This window comes from Eretmochelys imbricata, chromosome 1 (assembly GCF_965152235.1).
Source record: "Eretmochelys imbricata isolate rEreImb1 chromosome 1, rEreImb1.hap1, whole genome shotgun sequence".
NCBI lineage: Eukaryota > Metazoa > Chordata > Testudines > Cheloniidae > Eretmochelys > Eretmochelys imbricata.
Window position 1 is genome coordinate 60,995,748 of NC_135572.1, and position 17,764 is coordinate 61,013,511.

The 17,764-nt window shown below is 42.8% G+C and overlaps 1 protein-coding gene across 1 annotated transcript in view; it reads right to left on the reverse strand.

The window, feature by feature from the left end:
- Positions 1 to 476: 476 nt before the first annotated feature.
- The window catches only part of LRRC63 (leucine rich repeat containing 63), a 35,372-nt gene continuing 18,084 nt past the window's right edge, over positions 477 to 17,764 (reverse strand). The window contains exons 6-9 of the mRNA XM_077806833.1: positions 14,958 to 15,094; positions 4,732 to 4,815; positions 1,552 to 1,791; positions 477 to 642 (exon numbers count right to left, since the gene is read on the reverse strand). Of these exons, the coding sequence (XP_077662959.1) occupies positions 477 to 642; positions 1,552 to 1,791; positions 4,732 to 4,815; positions 14,958 to 15,094 (627 nt within the window). The remainder of the gene's footprint in view (positions 643 to 1,551; positions 1,792 to 4,731; positions 4,816 to 14,957; positions 15,095 to 17,764) is intronic.

A 17,764-nucleotide genomic window follows, 5' to 3' on the forward strand; every position in this document is an offset into this window, starting at 1 on the left:
TAGAACTTGTCATGTCTTGCCTAGGGAGGTGGTGGAATCTCCTTCCTTGGAAGTTTTTAAGGTCAGGCTTGACAAAGCCCTGGCTGGGATGATTTAACTGGGAATTGGTCCTGCTTCGAGCAGGGGGTTGGACTAGATGACCTTCAGGGGTCCCTTCCAACCCTGATATTCTATGATTCTATGATTCTATGATTAATAGCTAAGCATAAGCAGTTCTTAAAATCCTTCCGAGAAGGCTAGTGAGTGATCCCAAACAAACCTAAACAGGCAAAGACTCCTTTCCAAATAAAAATAGAACATTTAGGCCAGAAAGCACATTAAGGAGGATATGATAATTGCACAGAGAAAGTGATCCCAAACACTCCAGTATCACAAGCTATTTTCTTGTACAACATGACCTAAAAAACCTCATATTTCTTAACTGCATTATATCACCGGTTTCTCTGCTGCAACCCAGATCAATTTCCATAAAGCATTCAAGTCTGAGAGTCAGTCTGAGACATGTACCTGCTGTAACAGGATGGTGAGCAGGCATTAAAGAGAAAAGGAAGTTTGCGGAATCTAAATATGTTCCTGCAAGATCGAATGAGACGAAGTCCTTGACCATACAAGGGTCCTTTGCAACAGTCACAGACTCTACAGCTAAGATGGAGAGAAAAATGAGTCAGAAACATTGCACATGACTATACACACACAGTACATTCCAGTTCACTTTCTGCATCTTCAACTAGAAATTAAGGGATCTAGCTGGCCTCAGATTGATTTTGAGACTGATGGTTGTGGAAGGTTCCTGCACTTCCAGAACTACATTGTGGTGTAGGCTGCTCTCTATTCCACGGGGGTAATGACTCTAGCCCTAAGGGTATAGTTATACTTGTATGGCTCCAGTGGGGAAGGAGGACAAGTGGAAGTCTGAGGCAGACAAAGTGAAAATAGAGAGATGCAGTGCAGGGGTGGGGATAGCTCTGCCACTCCCAGAAATTGAGCTGGTATTTTTTTCAACTTAGATTGTTCTGAAGCTCACAGCTCTCTCTTGAACAGACTGGTTCAGTGCACAACCTCAACATGACGATGCAGCAAACATTTTTGGCTGGAATATACGATGGTGATAGGTGACAGTACAGAACTAGTTAAGCTATTTAAATGGATCAAAGCAATAATTTGCACATGTTTGATGAACTTGATTAAATGTACAGTTCCATATATTATCAAAAATACATAGGCCTGGTATGCATTCAGATACATAGCTGAGTATACCTGCATGAGAATTGTTATAAGTAACTGCACTATTATTGATCAGCATTATTTTAATGTGAAGATGTCAATAACTTCTCTTAACTTATTCTGTGGCTCACAATGCATGGCATGGAGCTCCTACAGTGGTGATCTACAGAGGTGGTTTCATGATGGAGAAAGTATACATTACCAGGTCTAAAGCCGGTGTCCTTCTGACATTGCCAGAATAAGTGATTAGGGGCCATTGGTACATTTCTTGTGTATCCAAAACTCCCATGGAAGCCAGAGTGTCAGCTAGAGATTTCTGTCACTTACTTGTTTAATATTTCTTGAATATCCTTTGAGATCTCAGTATATCTTTGCCACATGTGGTTTCTGGAGAAGTAAAGGGCAGCCAGATCAGTAAGTCTCTGTGGCTGGTTCTGGCTGTTTTCTTTCCATAAAGAGGGATGCATCAAATTATTTTCTGTGTTAAGGAGTTTCACGGGAAGCTTCAAAACCCCACAAGGCAAAGCACACAGCTGATTTCCTTCAACATTCAGATATTCCAGTGCCCTGTAATTTTAAAGACCACCAAATTATGTACACAATTCATCTCAGCTATAATTGTATACATATCCTACTTCCCACTTGCTGAGTTACTGCACCTAGATGGCACATGTATCTGTATGTATAAAAGGCTAAGTTTTAAAAAATAATACATTTTAAGTGTTGATTCAATGATGCAATTATGTGCACAAAGAGAATTATTTTCTGAAGTACAATTTAAACAACTAGTGCAACTGGAAATAAGGGATTGTGTGTGTATCCAACTGAAAGCTTAAGACAGGTGTCCAAACACACACACAGGCCATCATCAGATTTCTCAAAAACTTAATGTTAAGTGTGTGTGTTCTCAACTTCACACTCTTGCTTATTAACATGTAAGTATACTTCTATATCTGCCCTCCTTCTGCTCATATAAACAGCTGCTGATATTCCGACAAACTTTCTCACCAAAAACAGCGACAGATTAACTCTTTGTGGGAAAAAAGTCCTCTTTCATAGTGTCACAGTTTAGGGCAACTGCACCTGTATTCCCCCTTTACAGTCCAGCAAGGGCAACCATTCTCAAGTTACCAGCTCCCCCAGTCATCACCTGTCCTGGGCAGAGACCCATATTTCTCTCCCTTCTGACTGGAGTATCTCCAGGCTGCACAGTTCCCTGCTTTCACTGTGTTACTACCAACACAGACAAGTTGCCCAATGGCACCTACATGCTTTCTCATTAGGGATGGTTAACAGGTATAATTGTTATAAGGCACCATACAGCATAAGAGCCGACTTCTGCTCCCGCAAATGGGTGTTCGACCCCCCCGGCCTCGCCCTGACTCCACTCCTGCCCCGCTTGCGCCCCGCCTCCATTCCAACCCCCTCCCCAAAGTCCCTGCCCCAACTCCGCCCCCTCCCTGCCCCTATTCTGACTCCTTCCCCAAATCCCCACCCTGGCCCCGCCTCTTCCCCAACTCCTCCGCTGAGCGCACCATGTTCCCACTCCTCCCCCTCCAGCTGTTTGGTGGCGGCAAGGCGGGAAGCGCTGGGAGGTAGGTGGAGGAGTAGGGACGCAGCGCGCTCAGGGGAGGGGGAGGAGGAGTAGGTCGGGTGTGGGGATGGGGGGGAGCTTGGCTGCTGCTGGGTGCAGAGCACCCACTAATTTTTCCCCATGGGTGCTCCAGCCCCGGAGCACCCACGGAGTCGGTGCCTATGTCATACAGCACTTCCTACACAAACCTACTTTATCCTTCAGGTACAAAGCTTTACAAAAAAAAAAAACATATTAAAACAATAAAAGAATCTACACACATACTAATAAACTGACTAGTCTTCACCCCAGCCCTAACATGGGCTCTGGAAGGAGCAGTCCTTCAACACCCCATACTAAGGGTTTCCTTTTAGAAACAAATTCATCACAGCTTCAGCTTAGACCATGCCAACAGTCATATAGGCCTCAGTGGGCCCTGCCCTTCCAACCTTTCCCTAGAGCAGTGGTTCTCAACCAGGGGTACGTATACCCCTGGGGGTATGCAGTGGTATTCTAGGGGTACATCAACTCATCTTGATATTTGCTTAGTTTTACAACAGGCTACATAAAAACACTACCGAAATCAGTACAAATTAAAATTTCATACAGTGACTTATTTATACTGCTCTATATATTATATGCTGAAAAGTAAGTACAATATTTATATTCCAATTGATTTATTTTATAATTATATGGTAAAATGAGAAAATAAGTAATTGATCAGTAATAATGCGCTGTGACAGTTGTGTATTTTTACGTCTGATTTTATAGTCAAATAGATTTTAAGTGAGGTGAAATTTGCGGGTACAAAAGACAAATCAAACTCCTGAAAGCAGCACCATAGTCTGAAAAGGTTGAGAGCCACTGCCCTAAAGGACTGGGGCCCTCCCTGGACCAATGGTCCTGTCCATTTGCTGGATCAGGAAGACGGTCATGAGCCAGTTTAAAACCAGGCTGTTTATTCAAAAACCCTTTCTCTGTCTGTTGGTGCCTGAAGAATCCACTCTGAACTGGCATATGTGCACCTCTCCAGAGGGTGGCTTCAAAGGGTTTATAATGGAAGAAGTATATTAGCATCCCCATCCCTACTAGAGAAGGTACATGCAATGCCACAATAACACATATACAATTGCTTTTAATACAATAAACCTCAAAGATGTTAACCGTCATTCTAAAAGGTACATTAATTCCATGCTTTTTTCAGAAAAACCTTTTCAGTCTATCACAAAATTTCTACTGTATCATTCCCTTAAGGCCAAAGTATTAACCTCCCCTGTCTACCACACACAAACACACTGAGGGTATGTCTACACTGCAAGTGAAGGTGTAATTGTAGCATGGGTAGACATACCTGTGCTAGCTTTAACCTAGCTAATGTGTAATAATAGTAGTGAAGAAGTGGGAGAACAGGCTAGCAATCAGTGTACAAGGGGATCCCGGGTATGTCCTCTGGTGCCCATGCTAAAGCCCCTGCTCCCACATCCTCACTACCATTGTTACATGTGCTAGCCGGATTAAAGCTAGAGCAGGTATGCCTGCCCACACTGCAATCACACCTTCATTTGCACATTCTGGGAATGACAATGTGGTTTACATGATTTGAGGGCATACAATTACCATGATCATGCGTGCAAATTAGGCAAGTGCACATGCATATGGGCACAATTAACAAATGATCATAATTTGTGTGAAGTTACCTGATTTACAAGCATAATCATGATATTTAAGCAGTTGGACATGCATTTAATTTTAAAAATCAGACCCCCATTACAGGGCAGTGGGCCAGACTGTGATCTCTGTTATACCGGTGCAAATCCAGAGTAAATCCATGGACATCAGTGGCGTTACTCCAGATTTATTAACAATCGACTTCCTAATAGGCTCACAATATTTTACACATAGGTCTGGTTCCAGTGTATATTATATATCAATACCTGAGATTCCTGATTTCATGAGGGATAACACTAATATCATTGTAGGAAACATCCAGATAACTAAGATATGGTAATAAAAACAGCCTGAAAAAAAGAGAAAACACAGTACATTACAGAAGAACTATTTAAATACATTGATCTATGCTAACTGATGTATATATCTCATTTATATCCACCTATAAAATCTGTGATGGGGCAGCTGCTATCAGTGTTAACTGTTACGAGTTTTAAAAGACTGATTTACTCCCACTGGACAGATAGGTTTCTGGAAGGGAACAAGTCCTTTCAAGACCATCCATTTCTTAGATTGATGTTGGCCAAAATGAGCAGAAAACAGAAAACATTCCACTAAGATACGGTGTCACCCCAAAATTAGAAATAGCTCCATGCACAGAAGCTAAAGTAGTGCTGACAATATAAAGCAATATTACGAATGAAATCGCTGCATTATGAATTTATTCCTAACAGGATTCCTCCCCCCCCATGCTTCCTTGGTGTGTGTGTGTGTTTGTGAGCCAAAATCCCCACCCAGAGAGAGCAAGAGAGAGAGAGAGGTTGAAATACTGGTAGGTTAAGAGTCCCAAAGTGTACTCAACTCCTATATTCTGCAAATCCTCAGAGGAGTCAGTTGAGTGAAGCCAGCAAATGGTACACAATAGCAGCAGACAATCAGCCAACTGTACTGCCACTGCTGGCAAGAGGTTCAAGGAGCCACACAGAGGCAGACCTGATAGGGTGTGCATTTGACAGGCCAATGCAAGAAGTAGAATAAGCCCAAGCAGTGGCTCCACTAGAGACCTCTAGAAATTGTGAAAATATTATCCTCCAGGACTATTCGTTACTAGTTGTGATGCTGGCAGACCAGGTGCCAGCTCATGCTAAGGCCCAGGGCCTCACTGAACACTAACAAATACATAGCTGGAAACCAGTCTGACTTACCTGGGTGTTCGTAGTGTTAAGATAAATATTAGAGTTGTAAGAATGTGTTTGGTGTTTAGCCCCTATGAACAGTGTAGGATGCTGCATGTATTGATCTCACTTATAACCTCTGTTGCCCATGGTATAAAATTATATTGAGTGTTTGCACTGTAAACATCTGCTATTGTGTAACTCAGGGCAGGTCTACACTTAAAATGCTGCATCTCCCTGTTAAGCTCTCACGTTGACATAGCGCGCTGTACACAGGGGTTAAGGTCAGTATACTACGTCACTCAGGGGTATGGATTTTTCACGTTCCTGAGTGATGCAGTTATATGGACATAGGTCTGTAGTGCAGAACTGGCCTCAAACAGGAAAGAAGTATTAACTAAGGAAAAGTGCGAGTCCTTCAAACAAGAGGCCTTTGAAACCAAATGAGCCATTGTAAGACATCAAAAGGACAAAGATTGTTGATGGACGTCCCCACTCACATAAAGAGGAATCAGGCGCCGACACTTGTTCTATCAGTGTGGGCTCTGGGGAGAAGGGGATAAAAATCCCTGACAAGGAGAAACTGGATCTTTATGCATCTGGACTCTGAAAGGCAAGGATTCCTAAACATAAGCAAGCGATCCCCATGCTGCTTCGCATGGGTCAGTCCTAAAGCATATATAGAGCTGCTTATTATAGAAGCGTATATTACCTTATTAAATCCAAGACTGTATCTCATTTGTGTTTGTATGTTTCTTGTTTTAACCTTGTAAATAACTCTTTTTTTTTTAAATAAAACTTTGTTTTATTACAGGATTGGCTATTGCCTTGGTTTGAGATCGGAGTACAATTGACGTGGTCCTTTGAGTAAGAGACTGGTCCTTTGACATTGGAAGTAACCTGAATATTGTTGTGATTTTGGTGTAAAGTGACCATCTGTCACATAGTCCAGCTTGCCTGCTTGGCAAGACAGATTGGAATGCCCCCGGCCACGGTCTTTGACTCCATGATAAGACTGTTATAGTGCTTTAGGAGTTCACATTTGTTACTGGGTTGGTGAAATCTAATTATAGAACAATCAGTTTGGGGTGTCTGCCCTGGTTTTTGACAGTCTTCCCTGAGGTTGGCGCTCTCGGTCAACAGTCACTCCAGCCAGTGCGACATGAGTACTAACATAGAACTGAGGCCTCAATCAAGGTCAGGCACTGTGCAACTACGTAGTGAGAGCTAGAGCTTACAAACCAGATATGAAAGATGAAGTGTAGAGGAAAAGGGGTACATACAACTAAAAAAGCAAAGTGAGCAGAGGAAGGTTGGGAAAGCCATGATCTGAAGTTTGGTTTATTGCCTATCTTATGGGGAAGGGCCCAAGGATGGTGAATATACAGAAGATCCACAGCTTTGTACATATCTTTATATAGCATAAATATAACAAAGCATCCTTCCAATTTCAGTGAATGCACACTACTACTTTGCATCCAGTAAATATATTATTAAAATTCTCCAGCTCCTTGTCAGGCAATTAGGTTGCTTGGTTTCACTTCTACAGTAGTTCTTCCCATATTGTAATGCATCATTTGTTTTGCAAGATATCTAATGTTCTTTCCTTTCCCAGCCACCTGTAAGCTGTGTTTTAGGGAACTTAATGTTAAATGGTTTACAAAGCAATCATTTCAGGAGTAGAGAAGAGCATTATTTTTGACTATTGTTGATCAATGGAAATTAGTTGTGTGTCTTTCTTTCACTTTCTGTGCCCTGTCTTCTCAATTAAGCCCAATAAATACATTTGCCAGAAGAGTAGTGCTTGAGTTACAGAATTCCTTAAGATATATCCAGAACTAACAAGGACAATACCAAAGAAGGAAGAGCTACAGATCACTTAAAGAGGCCGTGCCAAGAGAAAAGAGGTTATATGTAAATATATAAAAATTTCAAGATCGTCACCTGGCTGTGGCCTGGCCTTCACTACAAAGCTAGGTCAACCTTGCCTTGCATCGACCTAGTTGCACGTATGTCTACACTTAAATTTGTCTCCCACCGTGTGTAAGTGCCCCATTACAGCGATGTAGTAACACCACTTCCCCAAGCAGCATTGAGCCATGGTAACATACTGGGGTTGACAAACCACAAGCGTAGACACTGCATTACTTATGTCAACCCTAACAGTCCTCCTGCAGCTATCCCATAATGCCTGACACTGACCACTCTGGTCACAATTGTGAACTCTACTTCTCAGGGGTCTGGAGACCTGAAGGCCTCCTGACCCTCTAAAGTCCTGTGAGTTTTTGAAATACCTTTTCATGATTGTCCAGCTTGGTAAGCACACCTACCAGCTCTCCATTGTTGTATGCAACTGCCCAACTGACCATGCCAGCTACACGCTCCAGAGATGCTCTGGCTTGGAGTAGACAGGAGGTATTGGATCTCCTGGGGCTGTAGGGAGAAGAGGCTATGCAGGCGCAGCTACAGGCTAGCCATAAAAGTGTGGACACCTACAAGCAGATTGCACAGGGGATGCAGGAGAAGTGGTATGGCAGGGATCAGCAGCAGTGCTGCATGAAAGCAGAGTGTGGCAGGAATACCATAAGGCCAGGGAGGCCAACAGTTGATCCAGTGCCAAGCCTCAGACCTGCCGTTTTTACAAAGACCTGCATGCCATACTTGGTAGACACCCCATTACCCGTAGACAACCTTGGATACCTTTGAGGAGCCCGTCACGGGTCTCTGGCGTGAACAGCGAGGAGGAGGAGGAGGAGGAGGAGAAGGGTGGGAGATATGCAACTGTGGGGGTGCAGCTATGCCACAGTCCAGAACCTGTTTGAGATTTGATTGCAGACCAGTGAGTCCTGGCAGTTGAGCACAGGTAAGTCCAATGCAGGGGAAGGAACCTTGGATAAGTGTGTAAATGTATTTCCCATTACAGTGATGTATTAATGAAGTGCCCAACTTAACAGGACACAGCTATCGACTTTTCATTAAATTTACTCATACTAGAAGAGGTAGTAGTACTACAAAGAGAAGTAGAATTGTTTATGTGCTTTTTTCATTTCCCTGTACAGTTAGGCAGGGTGGACCATGTGAAACCGTTTGTTTATGTACACAGGGGTGTCCCTTGAATCCTCCAGAGAGATCTTGATGAAACTTTCATGGAGGTACTCTGCAATCCTCTCCTGAAGATTTCTAGGAAGGCAGCCTTATTTCTTCCTCTGAGATAGGATTTTTTTCCCAGGCCAGTCAGTGATTACTGCAATGGTGCCTGCCCAAGTTAACAGGCCAGCAGCATATGGGCCTGAGCAGCTTCGGGAAGTCAGCAGCAGCTGTGCTCTCTGTGCCTTTGTTACTCTCAGGAGTGAGATATCAGCTAAAATCACGACCACCTGTGGACAACGGTGCCACTGTTCAGTGCCATTGCCATATAGTCTTTATACAACTGAGCAATTCCTGTCTCATTTCCCTCACCCCAGGCGGGCCATGCTCACCCTGTTTGGTGCTGTGAGTGGTGCCATGCACAAGCACTCTGAACCAGAAGTGGCAATAAGCATGTCTGGTTTAAAACTTTAGGGGAGCAAGGGAAGGGAGTTCTGAATCTTAATGTTCACTTTCTTTTGTGACTGTATTGACACTAGTACCTCTGTGTGTTTTGTCTGTAGCTGCTGCCATTGTGGCTTTGAGGGGTTTCCCCCTCCACACTGATGGAATGCCTGAGCAGACAAGAAGGAGAAAGAAAAGGACTCAGGATAACATGTTCAGTGAGATGCTGCAAGCCAGGGCTGCATCAGACTGTGAGCAGAGTGCCTGGAGGGTGAATATCACAGACTGTATGGAGAAGGAAAGAGCAGATAGGAGAAAGGCCCAGGAGTTGCAACAGGAAAAGGGAGATGCGCTAGGATATAATGGGGCTTCTCCAGCAGCAAACACAGATGCTGCAAACTCTTGTGGACCTACTGATTCAACAATCCCAGCTCACTTCCCTTTGCAGTGTCTGGAGAACTCAATTATAGCACCTCCCTATTTCTCTTTCCCCCAGCATTCCACGTGGCCTCTGTGGCCACATCCCTACCCTACCACTCCACCCCGGGAGACAAACAACCACAGCTTCACAAGCACTGACCTATGGAAGCTCCAGTTGCTGTATGTGTAGCTAAAATGGACATGAACGTTCTTTCCCCGTTAAGTTCTGTTCTATTAATTTAGTAAGTTTTTAATGTATTTGCTTTTAAATTGCACAGATTTTTCTTTGTACTGGTTTTGTTACTCAAATTCTGTTATTTGGAGAATGATTCATCTTTATTAGTTCAGAACATATGCAGAGTCCTTAGCAGTACTGAAAGCAACCACTTACTGGTTTCCGTACAGTGTGACACAAAACTCAGAATCAGTGACGAACAGTGTAATAATCATAAATGTACAGCAAGCACCCACAATTCCTAACAGGTCCCCACACTGCAGAGCCAGGCAGAGCACAGTATATCACAATGCATGACTGTGGCTCACTGTTAAAGTACTCTTTCAAAGCCACCCTGAGCCATATAGCTCCATTTGAGCTCTTGTAATCACCCTTGTGCCTGACTGTTCAAACTCAGCAGACTCTACCTCTTCCCTCCACCCCAAAGGCAACTTCCCCCCTTGGCATCACAGATATTATGAAAGACACAGCGGGCAGCTGTAACCACTAGGATATTTTTTTCACTGAAATCCAATCTTGTGAGTTAGCATTGCCAGCATCCATTCAATCTACCGAAAGCATACTCAACTGTCATTTTGCATTTGCTGAGTCAGTAGCTGAATCTTTCCTTGGTGCTGTCAAGATGGCTGGTGTATGGCTTCATGTCCAGAGGAGCAAGGTATAGGCTGGGTCCCCCAGGATCACTATTGGCATTTCAATATTGCTACTGGTAATCAGCCAGTGCTAAAAGAAAGTCCCTGCTTGTAGATTTATGAACAATCTTATGTTCTTAAAGATATGAGAATCATGCTCTTTCCTGACCAGCCAACACTGACGTTGGTGAAACGTCCCCAGTGATCCAGCAATACTTGCATAACCAGAAAAAAGTAGTCCTTTCAGTTGAGTGGCAAGGTGGTCTGGTGCCAAAATAGGGATATATGTGCTCTCTATTGCCCCACTGCAGTTCAGGACCCCCATTGCTGTAAATCCATGCACTATGTCCTGCACATTGCTGAGAGTCACAATCCTGCATAGCAAAAAGTAATGAATGGCCCTGCACACTTGCATGACAATTGCCCCGGCAGTCAATTTTCTAACTCCAAAATGATTATCCACTGACTGGTGTTTGTGACTGCCGCTTGCTTCTTCGCTCTCAGTGTGGCACTCATTCTGGTGTCCCTGCGCTGGAGGGCTGGAGCAAACTCAGCCCACAGATCCAGAAATGTGGCCTAGCACATCCGAAAGCTCTGCAGCCACTGCTCATCATCAGCCCGAATTACGATGCGAGCCCACCAGTCAGTGCTTGTTTCTTGGGCCCAGAAGCAGTGCTCCACCATTTGCAGCTGCTCCATAAATGCCACCAAAACACTTGAACTGATTCTTGCTATGTCCCACAGCAATCTGTCCTCCATAAAATTGTGATGTTCCCTGCTGATTCAGTTCTTCTTGCGGCTCTGCAAATACTGAAGGATCGGCATCTGTTCTGTGATTGCAATGCTTACGACAATAGTGCAGAGATGTGCAGATTCCATGCTTCTGTCAGAGATGGTGGACAGTGAGGAGGGCTGTGCTGATTCATGGGATTTTTTAAAAAGCTGTGAAAATTATGGGCTATTATGGGATGGAGAAAATTGCACACTGGAAAGTTGACCCCTTGCTACCTGTTACCCCTCATGACTCATTTTTTCCCCACCATTCATTGCCAAAACTTCCCAAAAGACAGTGCACGGGATGGTGGCAGGTTGCACACTGGGATACCTAGCTATGGTACACTGCACTGTGCATTGACACAATATGCTTACAAGGTTGCTTATTTCCTACAGAAATCTTTTCCTTATTTCCCTTCTCTGGGCCTCCCTCTAGGACACATCTCTCTATGCTCACTAGAGCAGGATCCGGCCTTTGTTCAGCTGCAAAGGGCTTGCAGCTAACAGCTGAAACAGTTCTGTCAGTGACAGGCACTCCACCCCCACTCTCTCCTTTCCTGATGAGGTGCTGCCTTCAGCTGCAGTGCAGGAGACAGTCTCAACTCCATCCACACTTGGAACCATGCTGCTTCCCTTTGCTGCAGAAGAATCAAAGAGAATTGCTCCCTTTCCTCCAGCACTTCCTGGGACTTTACTCTTTTCCTCTGGGGTCCCACCATAATATTCCTTCTTGAGAAACTACATGGAAAAAATCATTCCCAATAAGCATGTCAATGGGGATATTTTCATTCTCAACTGATACTCATAGTCTCTCTCTTTTTCTGCTACCTGCAGTCTGTACAGCTCTAACTTTGCAACTGCATCGCTCTCATCCATTTTTATGCCTTTCTGCTCCTATTTCCCTTTCCCAAAATAAGAAACAGAAAATAACAAAAGTGTAACTTTTTTTTTTTTTTACTGTATTCAGCCAACCCTCTTAAAATCTCGGCACCAGTGTATGAAGTGCAAATTTCATTCAGAACAACAAGCTGTGCATTTCAGTCTGCTTGCTGCACCACTATGACATGTCCTCGGGGTACAATCTAGACTGTGAAACCACTGTGTCCCCTTAAATTCCCCAGCCTGGGCTGACTCTCAATATGCTATGCTAGTGACAAGCAATAAACCTCTCCAGAGGCTATGATCACTCACCCATCAATATGTGGTGACACACACCCAGTTGAGTTGTATGACTGCTCTCTAAGCCACTCATGAACTGTATAAAGAGACACCAGCAAATGTCCCAAGCCCCAAACCTTGCGCTCCAGTAATGTGCCATTTTACACTGCTCAAGACTCCCTAGACAGTGCAAGCTCATTAATTAGTTAGCCACTTCGTCAAAGGAAAGCGACCATGCACCAATCTTTGTAATCTAAGCAGATTCCCCAAGCACTTCAATCCAAAACACACTGTTTTAGATCAAATATAAAAAAGAGATTTATTAACTATAGAAGGATAGATTTTGAATGATTATAAGGGGTAGGCATAGAGATCAAAGTTGGTTACATAAGAAATAAAAATAAAATCGCAGCCTAAATTCTACAGGCTAAGCAAGATTTGAATCAAGCACTTTCTCGCCCCTCTAGATGTTCCAGCAGTTTACATTTCTTATTACACAGGCTGAATTTCTTTCTTAGCCTGGGACCAATCTCCACAGTTCAAAGTCTTTGTCTTCCTAATTTCTTGTTGCCTTCAGAGTAGGTGGGAGAGGAGAGAGGCCAAGTGGTGATGTCATCAATCCTTGTTTATACTTTCTCTCTAACAACCTCACACTTGGTAAGGCAACTCACATCTTTTCACATATTTATAACTGCTCTTGTATTTTCCACTCCATGCATCTGATGAAGTGGGTTCTAGCCCACGAAAGCTTATGCCCAAATAAATTTGTTAGTCTCTAAAGTGCAACAAGGACTCCTCGTTGTTTTTGCTGATATAGACTAACACGGCTACCACTCTGAAACTTATAACAATAGAATACCAATTAAAATTTATTCAATATTTTTGGATGTTTTTCTACATTTTCAATATTGATTTCAATTACAACACAGAATATAAAGTGCACAGTGCTCACTTTATATTATTATTTTTTATTACAAATATATGCACTGTAAAAATGATAAACAAAAGAAATAGTATTTTTTAATTCACCTCATACCAGTACTGAAGTGCAGTCTCTTTATCGTAAAAGTATAACTTACAAATGCAGATATTTTTTGGTTACATAACTGCACTCAAAAACAGTGTACAACTTTAGAGCTTACAAGTGCACTCAGTCCTACTTCTTATTCTACCAATCCTAAGACGAACGAGTTTGTTTACATTGACTGGAGATATTACTGCATGCTTCTTATTTACAATGTCACCTGAAAGTGAGAACAGGCATTCACATGGCACTTTTGTAGCCAGCACTGCAAGGTATTTACATGCCAGATATGCTAAACACTCGTATGCTCTTTCATGCTTTGGCCACCATTCCAGAAGACATGCTTCCATGCTGATGATGCTCATTAAAAAAATAATGCATCAATTAAATTTGTGACTGTACTCCTTGGGGGGATAATTGTATGTCTCCTGCTCTGTTTTACCTGTATTCTGCATATATCATGTTATAGCAGTCTCAGATGGTGACCCAGCACATGTTCATTTTAAGAACACTTTCACAGCAGATTTGATAAAAGGCAAAGAAGGTACCAATGTGAGATTTCTAAATATAGCTACAGCACTCAACCCTAGGTTTAAGAATCTGAAGTGCCGTCCAAAATCTGAGCAGGACGAGGTGTGGAGCGTGCTTTTGAGAGTCTTGAAAGAGCAACACTCTGATGTGGAAACTACAGAACCCAAACCACCAAAAAAGAAAATCAACCTTCTGTTGGTGGCATCTGACCAGATGATGAAAATGAACAAGCGTCGGTCCGCACTGCTTTGGATCATTATCGAGCAGAATCCATCATCAGCATGGATGCATGTCCTCTGGAATGATGATTGAAGCATGAAGGGACATATGACTCTTTAATGCATCTGGCACTTAAATATCTTGCAATGCCAGCTACAACAGTGCCATGCAAACGCCTGTTCTCACTTTCAGGTGACATCGTAAACAAGAAACAGGCAGCATTATCTCCTGTAAATTGTAACCAACCTTGTTTGTCTGAGTGATTGGCTGACCAAGAAGTAGGACTGAGTGGACTTGTAGGTTCTAAAGTTTTACATTGTTTTATTTTTGAATGCAGTTTTTTTTGTACATAATTTTACATTTGTAAGTTTAACTTTCATGATAAAGAGATTGTACTACAGTACTTGTATGAGGTGAATTGAAAAATACGTTTTTGTTTTTTACAGTGCAAATATTTGTAATAAAAATATAAAGTGAGCACTGTACACTTTGTATTCTGTTATAATTGAAATAAATATATTTGAAAATGTAGAAAACATCCACAAATATTTAAAATAAATAGTATTCTATTGTTCTTTAATAGTGCGATTAATCACGATAAATTTTTTTAATCGCTTGACAGCCCTACTATATATATACATTCTTAGAAAGCCTTTCTGTAGGTGTAATTAACAAAGCCAGTATGGAAATGAATTAATGAATGAATATAATGTAAGTCACACAAAAAATTTAATCCTTGTTTGAGCATAGAAATAGTGTAATCCAATCTATTAATTAATAGTAAACACCTTACCCAGTGGGAAGGGCAGATAGTAAATTGAAGGACATGTTAAGTATTCTAAGTGTCTTGAGTTTGTGGACATCATCAGGGATCTCTTTGATGGGGTTGTTTCGGAGCTTCAGTACTTCTAAGTTTTTAATATTATATACCTTCGGGGGGGGAAAAAGTAATGGAAAAAAGGTTGTTTACCACAAAGATAATCTGATTCTTGTTATGGTAAGAGTTTCTACATTTCTAACATTAGTAAGTGACACTGTAATAACTAGAAACAAGGAAACTGTCCTAATATTGTATGAATCTTGCATTTAATGTACAGCAGTAGCTAATTAGTAATGTTATTTTAGTTAAAGTATCTTATAAAAATGTCATGTGGTTTCTGGGCCTGCTCCTGATCTCACTTACACTGCTGTAGTATTATAGGTTGGGCTGGTAGCACCATCTACTATTAAGGTTGCCCTACACTTTCCATTACAAAAACATGTTTCCAGTTGCTTATAACTTAACCAAACTAACTGTTTCGGCTGAAATTTTCCATGCTGGGTGTCTGCCACAGGCTGAATCTTTTTGGAAAATTTCAGCCAAAACAGTTCAGCCATTTTGAAGAATGGGGCTAGGGAAAAATACATTCTTTTGACCATGTTAAACATCTGATTAAAACCTTTTTTTTTAAGTTCTAGCACCCTGATACTTTGGGATTTAAAATGTGGCAGAGGGGTGGCCTTTGTGTCTTGGATGTGTTTTTTGCTGTCCCTATGAAAATCAGCCCTAATTTGGCCAAGTTATAAGCCTTTGAAAAAAATCACAGGTCACATATGATCAGTAGAGACTTCTTTAGATTTTAGCAGCTAATTTCCCCAAAGATTCTGTCTGCACTGAGTATGCTCCAGCCCAGGTCAGAGCAGGACCTTTCCAGTGATTGCAGCTCTGGGCTGCTGCAGCCCATACCATATCTGGGTCCAAGCACGTTAACTGAGAAATTGAGAACACAGGTGAGTTAATGACACCCCCCACACACACCCACCGCCTGGCCCATGCAGCATGGAGGAGACAGAGACTGGGAGCCAGGAGGGAGTTCGGGGACTGGTTGTGCACAGAAACTGGGACTTGGTTGGAAGGAAACTAGGAGACAGGAGGGGACAATGGGAATGGGGATGGGGAATCAGTATCATAGAATAGAATCATAAAATATCAGGGTTGGAAGAGACCTCAGGAGGTCATCTAGTCCAATCCCCTGCTCAAAGCGGGACCAACACCAACTAAATCATCCCAGCCAAGGCTTTGTCAAACCACGCCTTAAAAACCTTTAAGGATGGAGATTCCACCACTTCCCTAGGTAACCCATTCCAGTGCTTCACCACCCTCCTAGTGAAATAGTGTTTCCTAATATCCAACCTAGACCTCCCCCACTGCAACTTGAGACCATTGCTCCTTGTTCTGTCATCTGCCACCACTGAGAACAGCCGAGCTCCATCCTCTTTGGAAACCCCCTTCAGGTAATTGAAGGCTGCTATCAAATCTGCCCTCACTCGTCTCTTCTGTAGATTAAATAACCCCAGTTCCCTCAGCCTCTCCTCGTAAGTCATGTGCCCTAGCCCCCTAATCATTTTCGTTACTCTCTGCTGGACTCTCTCCAATTTGTCCACATCTCTTCTGTATTGGGGGGGACCAAAACTGGATGCAATACTCCTGGCATGGTCTCATCAGTGTCCAATAGAGGGGAATAATCACTTCCCTCGATCTGCTGGCAATGCTCCTATTAATATAGCCCAATATGCCATTGGCCTTCTTAGCAACAAGGGCACACTGCTGACTCATATCCAGCTTCTCATCCACTGTAATCCTCAAGTCCTTTTCTGGAGAACTGCTGCTTAGCTAATCAGTCCCCAGCCTGTAGCGGTGCATGGGATTCTTTCTTCCTAAGTGCAGAACTCTGCACTTGTCCTTGTTGAACCTCACCAGATTTCTTTTGGCCCAATCCTCCAAACTGTCTGTGTCACTCTGGACCCTATCCCTATCCTCCATCGTATCTACCTCTCCCCCCAGCTTAGTGTCATCTGAAAACTTGCTGAGGGTGCAATTAATCCCATCATCCAGATCATTAATAAAGATGTTAAACAAAACCGGCTCCAGGATCGACCCCTGAGGCATGCCATTTGATACCGGCTGCCAACTAACATCGAGCTGTTGATCACTACCCGTTGAGCCCAACAATCTAGCCTGCTTTCTATCCACTTTATAGTCCATTCATCCAATCCATACTTTTTTAACTTGCTGGCAAGAATACTGTGGGAGACCGCATCAAAAGCTTTGCTAAAGTCAAGATATATCACATCTACTGCTTTTTTCCAAAGATCCACAGAGCCAGTTATCTCATCATAGAAGGCAATCGGGTTGGTCAGGCATGACTTGCCCTTGGTGAATCCATGTTGACTGTTCCTGATCATCTTCCTCTCCTCCAAGTGCTTCAAAATGGATTCCTTGAGGACCTGCTCTATGATTTTGCTGGAGACTGAAGTGAGGCAGACTGGTCTGTAGTTCCCTAGGTTCTCTTTTTTCCCCTTTTAAAAATATGGGCACTATATTTGCCTTTTTCCAATTGTCCGGGACCTCCCCCGATCGCCACAAATTTTCAAAGATAATGGCCAATGGCTCTGCAGTCACATCAGCCAACTCCCTCAGAACCCTTGGATGTATTAGATCTGGATCCACGGACTTGTGCATGTCCGACTTTTCTAAATAGTCCTTAACCTGTTCTTTCACCACTGAGGGCTGCTCACCTACTCCCCATGCTGTGTTGCCCAGTGCAGCAGTCTGGGAGC